The 9923-nt window shown below is 31.7% G+C and overlaps 1 protein-coding gene across 1 annotated transcript; it reads left to right on the top strand.

Moving 5' to 3' along the window:
• Positions 1-249: 249 nt before the first annotated feature.
• LOC21392198 (transcription factor bHLH137) lies at positions 250-2665 on the top strand. The gene is made up of 8 exons (XM_010095652.2): positions 250-808; positions 932-1129; positions 1326-1391; positions 1585-1653; positions 1795-1878; positions 1968-2171; positions 2291-2421; positions 2625-2665. The coding sequence occupies exons 1-7, from the start codon at positions 410-412 to the stop codon at positions 2378-2380; spliced, it is 1110 nt and encodes a 369-aa protein (XP_010093954.2). The 5' UTR covers positions 250-409; the 3' UTR covers positions 2381-2421; positions 2625-2665.
• Positions 2666-9923: the final 7258 nt, after the last annotated feature.

Below are 9923 nucleotides of genomic sequence, written 5' to 3'. Positions count from 1 at the left end.
TTATCAACAAGAAACGTGCAGTCTTACTACCCAATTAAAATACCGATATAAATAGTGTTAAGTATTTATTGTTTTCCTATTTCCCCTCTCCTCATTCAACTGTTAATAAGGACAGTAGAGAGAAAGGCAGAGAGAGATTAGATATGACCAGTCAAATGTACAGAGAAACTGCATGGGAAACAACAACCAAAAAAAAAAAAGAAATAGCATTTTTTAGTGTCTCCTTTTTCTCTCTCTAGTCCTGATCTTTATATAAGCAAGGCCATTCTAGTTTGTCACAAACCAACTTCTTTTTTTTCCTCCTTTGACTTCTACTTCTCAAAACTTCCCTTTTTATAAGCATCAAATCACTTCCATAACTCTCAAACCAAGAACAAAGAAGAAAACGAAAAAAAAAAATCATATATACATGGCAGCTTTTTCTTTCCCACACCACCCTGTTCTGCTTGACCCTGTTTTGTTGCCAAACAACTCTCCCATAATCAAGAACATGTCTGGTCTACTAATGGACCCCCAGATTCAAGAAGGAAATTGTTTGTCTCAGTTCTTCCCATCTGATGATTGTGTCCATGGAACCCCTTTTGAAAGAAGCTGCTCAACAAAGGTTGCTGATCTTAGTGATCATGATATTAATAATGATGAGAATTCTGTGACCAAAAAACACATCATGATCAGCACCGACTCTTCAACTGTTGTGGATAACAGCAAGCTTGAGAGTGGTGAGCAGGTCACCCAGAAGGTTACCACCATGGACAGGAAGAGGAGAATCAACAGATATGGCTCCTCCTCAAATTCTTCTCAGTCTAAGGTAAAACTTGTCTTTTCATGATTCATAGTCAGTGGGTTTTTTGTTAAAATTAGAACACAATAATAATAATAATAATAATAATAATAATGATAATAATAATAATATATTGGTTTTGTTTGTTAGGAAATTGTTGCAAGAGGAAAGAAGCAAAAGAATTGCAGTGATTCTTCTGTGAAAGATAATAATAATAAAGAGGAGAAGAAGGTAAAGCAGAATAAAAATGGAGAGGGGAAAAAGGATCAAGATGAGCCTCCGACAGGCTACATTCATGTTAGGGCAAGGAGGGGCCAAGCAACTGATAGCCACAGCCTTGCAGAGAGGGTACTTTTTTTTTTCCTCTCTCACTTGTGTCCTTCAATCTTTGAGATTGCCCATTTTATCCCTTACAAAGGACCAATATTTCTGTCATGTCTTTAGTACTTTGCTCATTATGATATAATGGACATGCCCACATTCCATGTGTTATTAAAACTAATTCTGCAAATGGGTTTTTGTATTTATCTTTTTTTTTTTTCAGTTAAGAAGAGAGAAAATCAGTGAGAGAATGAAGATGTTGCAAAAACTTGTTCCCGGGTGTGAAAAGGTAAGATTAATATATAGTGGTGATAGTAATAATAACAAAGTAGTTTCTAATAATTATTCCTTGTCTTCACTTTGTCTTTCTTCCCAATATTTAAGAGAAATAGTGACAGGATCCTATTATGATCCACTACAAGTTTGTAATAAGTTAACTGTGTTTCTTCTGACAACTTCATGTGGTTTTGTTTTAAAAATAGGTAACTGGAAAGGCCCTCATGTTGGATGAGATTATCAATTATGTTCAGTCCCTACAGAATCAAGTAGAGGTACGTAACTATATATAATTTTTCCATAATTATTACCTATAGACAATAATTACAATATCATATTTAATAATATGTCCTAGTACTTGTGGTTTTTAACCAATGTGAACCTTTATTTTATTTTATTTTTTTCTTATTTTTCAGTTCCTTTCAATGAAGCTTGCTTCTTTGAATCCCATGTTTTATGACTTCGGAATGGACCTTGATGCATTTCTGGTCAGACCAGTGGTAATATAAAGAAACAATTACAGATCTTTTTTTTTTTTTAAATTTATGTAAGTTTTTCTTATCATAATACGTGTTGTTTTTATATTTAGGGTTTGAACACTTTGGCTTCACAAATAAATCAATCTGTGCCACAATGTAGCCAAAATCAACCAACGGCTGTTTTCGCAGCTGATCATAACAGTGCAGTTCCGGCACCAACTAACTTCAATGTCACAGCCAATGACTATCCTATTTTGGACAACTCCGATTCTCTTTTGCTACAACAAGGACATAGGCCAAGTGCTTTCTCTAATGTATATGTCTTTTCTTCGTTTTTTATTTTTTAATATTATTGTTATAAACTCATTTTTTCCTTAAAACATAATTTAATGAAAAAACATTTCTCTAACGTTGACAAACATTTCGTTTTCAGGAAAATGGGACTCTCTTGTGGGATGTGGAAGATCACAGACAAAGCTTTCTTAATCCATCTGGGTTCAGCAACTTGTGTTCTTTCAATTAATTAATATTATCTAACCACCCAAAAGCTGCCCTACAAACATAGTGAGCCCTCAAAATCTTGTCCCATATACATGTGTAAATATATAAATATATAAATATATATATATAACATGCACATATATACTAGATTGTAAAAACTCAACTGCAATAATATTATATTAACGTTATGGCTTTCATTCAGGATTATAATAAATTACTACCCACTTTTTTGACTAATGCATTTTCTCTCGATACCCTTTTTCCAGGTAGTGAGGAAAAATCTAAAAGCAGGCAAAAAAAAAAAAAATTCAGAGAAAAAAAGAGAGACCAAGAAATGGGGAAATATTAAAGCTAAGGTTCTTTTGTTGAAGTATTTAGTTCCAATGGAGAAGGATTCTTCAGAGGCACTGGTTCCAAAGCCCCAATAGATTGTAGTGGACTCTGAACATGAATAAAGGGACAGCAGAAGCATCATGAGAATCAATGGATATGATATGAAGAACAAAAAAAAAAAAAGAAAAAAAACGGACATATATAACCGACCAAATAAGACCAGATCTTTTGTAGATCCCTTGTTCCTGTCCATCTTGACTCCTCTAGTCTTAGCATGCACAAATTCCGAGGCCCTCTCCTAGTGGTGGTTAGGAATTGGAGAAACTTTAATTTTTTTTTTTTCTTATTCGTGTATAATATATTGTATTTTCATGATATATATGATACTATCATAAAAAAAATTACCGTTAATAAATTTGCATATTCTTGTTGTTACAGTTGTTCTGTTATTACAGTTATTTTTACCGTTGTGGCTCACTTTCTTTTGTTAGCCGACTTTGAGCTAGGGGAGTGTAATGTTAAAAATTAAAAAGAGACTCGTGGTATTTGTAAAAATGAATTATCGATAATTTTTTTTTTTTCAACAGTTAAATTTATATTAAAATTTTTCTATTATGCATATTTTTAAATTTAACAGTGAAAAATTGAGACTACCCGTAATATGGACTAGTGGATAAACTCCCTAAAAAAAAGGAAGATTGATTCTCTTTCTGTAGTTGAAACGACTAGGCATGTACAGTGTAAATGCATTTATATTTTGTTGGTTTAATTAGTTGCCTTTGTAGGGGAATCTTTTGGTTTTTTGTCATTTTTGTGGACTGTGGTTTCTGAGATGAATCCCCCCTTTACCTTCTGCTATACAAGAGTTCTGATACCACTATTTTTTTTTTTTTTTTCAAGAATATGTTCTTGGCAAAAGTTCTCATAACGACTTAAAAAAAAATTATTTGGGGTTGCTTTAACTAAGGGAGAAAGTAATATAGTTTAAACCGTTAGATTTTTATGATGTTCAATTAAATTAATAATACCTTTTTTTAATAGGGTATGATTTCTTATAGAATAAGATGATTAAAAATTAATTATATCTTATCAGTAGGGTCTTTTTCACACCTTGCTATAAAAATATCCGTATTTTAATCAATTATAAAAGTTAGCATTAAAGAAAAGCTTTATCATTAACATACAAAAATGGATAAACAAGCCGTTGGCTAGAACAAGAAGTACTATCCGGATTTGGTGCTATAAAAAATGACCAAAATATAAAACTCAATGACGCAAGGGCAAACTTTTCTCATCCGATAGTCACATGAACATCACATGCAGAGATATGGCCGTAGCTTTTATACCTAATGGACCATGAACGGTGACTTAGATTTCGAACTTTAATATTGGCATGCTTTCAATTTCATGGAAACAATATAAGCAAGAGAATTGTGGATAGAGAAATCTTATGAAGAGTCTTTGCTTCATTGTGAAAGGGACTTCCATTAAAGATATTTTGGATTTTCGAAACTTGCCCAACAAGGCCATATCAGCATATCCATATGCTGACCAAGTCATATATAAGTTGGTGGCCAATAGAAATTGATATTTTCATAGCGTTCATCATCAAATAAATATATATTAACCATATGATTTGGACGTCAAATATTTTAATGCATTAGACACACGCCAAGAGAAAAAAATATTGTAGTAATTAAGGTCTCATTCATTTCACCGATTCGAGTTTAGAATTCGAGTTTTGTTACAGTTAAAAGCTCTCAGAAACAATCACATCTAACTTTTTTACTACAGTAAAAAGCTTTCAAATAAAATCACATCTCCGCTCGAATTAAAAACTCAAATCAGCGAACTAAACACGCCCTAAAGTAATTTGGAGAAGACATATATATATATATAACCCTTAAGTGTTGCCTAGAAGCTAGTTTACACACATACCAAGGGATCGAATCTGCACCTCCCCCATATCCTCAATGCTATTAGATTTAGCGGTCTTAAGCAGCTAGTTTTAACTTATAAGAAAGTATTATGATCACAAATTTTGTTATCTTAAATTGATAAAATTTGCACTGAATTGATGCATGGTTACCACATTAACTCTTCATACAGCATATAAAACTGCATTTTAGCAGAAAAAAAGATTAATCGTCTTTTACTTTTTAAATTTGAATATTTCAGGGACAGATAAGAAAGAAAACTGTGGACTTGGGGAAGAAAAAAGATTAAAAGGAACATTTGAGAGACTGTACAGAGGAAGACAATCCATGTGGTTTTTGTGTTCCACCTGTTTTTTTTCATGTTCATGACCCACATGTTTTCATTTTATCTCTCAAATCAACAGGACCATCCTCTTGCATATGTGGTCCAATTGACATAAATATATGACACTACCATATTGGCATTAATTTTTTAGATGAATGTCCCAGTTAAAAAAATAAATAAAATATTCAATACTTTTTTTATTATTTGGCAAAATGTTCAGTACCTCAACTCTTGCACAAAGGCCAATTATCAGCTCTAGAAACAACTCCATCTTGTAACTTACCCTTTTCAATTATTTTCTATCTCTAATTTTAAAACCTCTCATGAGGCCTTGATCTATACAAGTGTTCTTTCTAATATGAAAAAGGAACGATATTGTCATACTCTCACATATAGTCATTTATATATGCCATATATATATATGGATCTTGATGATTCAACTTTTTGCTTTATTTGAATATCTATTTTTTACAAATCATGACCAATCAAAGAAAACTAGCCCACTAGATGAGTTTCCTCTCACATATAGTCATTTATATATGCCATATATATATATGGATCTTGATTATTCAACTTTTTGCTTTATTTGAATATCTATTTTTTACAAATCATGACCAATCAAAGAAAACTAGCCCACTAGATGAGTTTTTTTATGGCCCGTTTAGTTCGCTAATTCGAGTTGAGATGTGACTTTATGTGAGAGCTTTTTACTCTAGTAAAAAATTTAGATGTGACTATTTCTGAGAACTTTTTACTGTAGTAAAATTCAAATTCTAAACTCGAATCGGTGAAATGAACGGGCCATTAATTTTTCTCATTATTCAAACCGTCCAAGAATAGCGACTTGGTCAAAAAAAAAAGAAAAAAAAAAAGCTTCCAAGTAAGATGGAATTAAAAAAAATATGTTCATGCATGAAAGTCAAAATAATCTGTGATCTTAATTATTGTTTTGCTTTTAATGCTCAAATTCCTAAATTAATGCTATAGCTCAGATATGTAGCTTCACCGAACGCATCAATTCGTTCTTAGAGGTCCCCCCATGTCTTCTGCTTTTTTATTTCTATGTTTTCTGTCCCATTTTTTAAAATTATTAATTATTGTCAAGAAACACTGCCACTAGTGTCTTTATTAGGCGCTAACTCAATATAATCATTCAAATCCTAGTTAAGGAGATCTATTTTTATATACATATAGCGTTTAGCTTACACACACAGAAATACATATCTCAATTATGATGGTGATGATCACAGATCCAAAGACTATATGAGCTGCAAGAGAGTGAGAGAGAGAGATATGTAATGATTTGTTCTAGATGACTATATGCACTAATAAGTCATGACTAAGTGCATAGTTCTTGATGATTTGATAAAGTTAAATGCATATATACACACATATATATGACGAGTTTTCCATGGTCACGTTTTTATTTGATAGGTACCATAAAATATAGAAACTTAATAACATGACGTGATAAAAATCTAATGTCATATTTAATTGTCATACAAATTTTTTATCAACTATTTAATTTATTACAATTGTCGGATTAATATCTTACGGCTAAAACAATTATATCTATTGATAAATAAATATTAGAGTTATTATTAAAACCACACCTATCTAAATATGGATGAGTTGTATATATCCTGAGCGAGATATATATATATATATATATATATATGCACAATGATTAAGTGTGGCTAGTTTCTAGATAATTTCATAAAGTTGATGATCACTAAGCAAAACTCATGTCCCCCATTACGTGATACAGAGGAACGCTAAAAATGTCTCCCAAACTCAAAGGAAATAAGGCCACGCATATATCCGATATATACAAATCAGCAGTCATGGAAACTTTTCCATGACAAGTCAGCATTTGAAAGATCATATATATGAGCTGAGTTGTACAAAGCAACGTCCACACTAGCTCGACACTTGTCAACAAAAAAATAAAAGAAAGAAAAAGTTAAGACACTTGTCAAAACCTCATCTTCTTTAACATTCACCAAGACAATTACTCGCCATATATTTTTTTTGGAATATTTATTTCTTTTTAACGTACAGTTTTTCCTTTTGCTTTGTCTAATATAAAAAGCTAGCCATGAGCCGATGGCAATCCAGGTTTTCTCTCTCAGGTTGCCACGTAAGCTTACCTGGAGACTTCCTTGACTTTCCAATACTATACACATAATATATATATTTGTTATGACACACATCACTAGTTTTTGGACGTCAACGTGGAGACTCTCAATTGCCATATTGCGAAGCTATTTAATTCCATTGTTTTTAAGTAATATTAATGCTTTCTGTAACATCTCTTTTCAAATATTTGGTACGTTCACTTTTTTATCTTTAGTCACCATCTCATATTGTAATGTCCTGGCTGGGAAAAGCTACATCTCATGGCATGTTATGCATATACACAAAAGGACGTATATATATATATATATATTTATATATATATATATGCATGATATGATGATGAGACAAATCGTGAGTTTGATAATTGGATTTGCGTGTTAGTATTAGCCAGCCGACATCCATATGTGTGGTCATTTGTTTTTTTAGCTTTAATTTGATTTTAATTTTTTTCCTTATTTCGTTGAGCAATATTGACTAGCTAGGAAACCTCACATCTATCTTAATGAGAAAGAAAGAAAATGTGGAACATCTAATCCTTGTTTAGTCATGAAAAGTGGCCGCATTAGAGGTTAATCATAAGTTAATTATGTCACTTGAAATGATGTTACATGCATGTGGTTTATTCTTTTGTTTTGTGGGGAGTGAGATTAGGATCTAATTGTTAGATACGGATTGTCGGGGAAACAATCATGATAGTGATCTGATTTGATTTATGGAGTTAACAAGTGATAATTACGTTTTAATTGATAATATTAAGATAGATACTTAACTCATAGCGTATAAAATGTGTGATATGAAAGTTTTTAGAAATTAATTAATTAGTTTTATCTAAATTGTAATAATTAGTGCTATAAAACTCATGTATATATCTTTTTCCTTTTTTTGTGTACACGTGTGTTTGAGAAGAAACATCCTAATTTTATAATTTCTTAACTACTCAAATATATTAATCTTATTGACGAGGTCATCTTGCAAAAATTTGATAATTGTTCTCGAGTATGTTATGGTATTACCAACATATAATATTATAATATATATGCGTCGTCTATTAAGAACACCAACTCTAATCCTAACTATTTTTACCAACTTACGTGACTTTGAGTTGTCATATTTTCATTAGTAGGTGTAGCTACTTATTATTAATTGACATAATAATCTTTCAAAAAACTACTGATAAAAGGATGACAAGTCATATGTCACACAAATTGGTACAAAAAAGTTAGAATTAAAGTTAGTGTTTCTAGCATTATTCCTATAATATATATATATATATATAGAAGAAAACTAAGGTTTTTGTTTAACATGTTTAAATTATATTGTATGACTAATTTTAGATTGTTCCATGAGAAGAAATGAGACAAACATTTAAAGGGTCAAAATTTTTTAGAACTAATAAAAAAAATATCTTATGGCTAATATTGTGACTTATGTTACCACCACATTGTAATTATCTCAATAATTATTGTAATTATATCAACAGTCATTATCGTGTATGCATACTATAGTGATTTGTATGATATTATACGAATGTCCCGTGAAATAAACCAATTATCTTTAAAAAGAGATTGTATAACTGTTTGGAAATAGGAATAAATATCATATGAAACTCATTCTAAAAATAATTTGATAATTTATTTAACAAGTTAAAATATCGAAAAAGAATATATATTTATGTATCAACTATAATTTGAGGTATAATTTTTTATGAAATTAAAATCGATGGTATGCTTTCTAAATAAACATAAAGAAGTAGATAACCTTAAAAAAATAAGCAAATCTAATTCTTTTTATTAATGCTACATAAAAAATTAAAAAAAAAAAACTACCCAAACGACTTCAATTTCCATCCAATCATAAGTTAAAAGGGGGAAAGTGGGAAAGAAAAAAAAAATCATAGATGGAAACAAATAAGTAGCTATCATATAGTCCAGCAATTTCCAAAAGAAAATTACCTCACAAACTAGTTGGGTCTACTCCCCATTCCTTGTCCTTTTTCCACATGATAATTTTCCTCCTAAAGACTAGTGTGCCTTTTTCATTAATTTTCTTTAGACATCTTTTGGTCGTCCATGGAGTCAAACTACACGAAAAAGAGGTGTCCTTTTTCATAAAAGGGTGTCACAAAATTTCACTTAATTCACCGCATATAAAATGACATAGCTAGGCCAACAAAATATTATGATATATATATATATATATATATATATACACACTTCTGTTTAATTCTTCAACTTGTATAAAAGCATAATATTGAATAGAATTCATCAGAAAATTGATTTCTCCTTCTCGGAAACATCGAAAAGACGACGGAAAACACGTTGCCGGGTGATGTCTCCGGCTGCCTAGCCGAACTAGCACTAGACAACAAAATTCAAAAGAAAGAATCACAAACTTTGCACACATTACTCTAAATTAAATCTTCCCTACAGTTGTTCGGTTTCTTTGCTTTCCTTGAACTAGATAGATAAGGACGTGAAAGTATCGATATTGATATATATATATATATATGATATTAATAATCATCATCACTGATCGTATATACACACACATATCTTATAATACACACACACACACACACACATATATATATATATATATATATGGCAGTTCAGGACGCGCAGAGCCAGCGGGAGGGACCAGTCTAGTTGCGGTGGTTCGGGACGGTGCAGACTGCGGTGGGGGAGGCCGGTGGGGCCGGCTGGGGTCCACTGTGGCCCCCACCGGGCCATGGAGGGGCAAGCCCGCATGGCTCGGACCCTTGGCCATTGAATTGCTTTGTCCTTTTTGTCTATAGAGAGAGAGAGAGAGAGAGAGAGGATAGAAGGTGACAT

This window comes from Morus notabilis, unplaced genomic scaffold (genome assembly GCF_000414095.1).
Source record: "Morus notabilis unplaced genomic scaffold, ASM41409v2 Scaffold2427, whole genome shotgun sequence".
Classification (NCBI taxonomy): Eukaryota; Viridiplantae; Streptophyta; class Magnoliopsida; order Rosales; family Moraceae; genus Morus; species Morus notabilis.
This window is presented reverse-complemented; position numbering and strand designations above follow the sequence as displayed.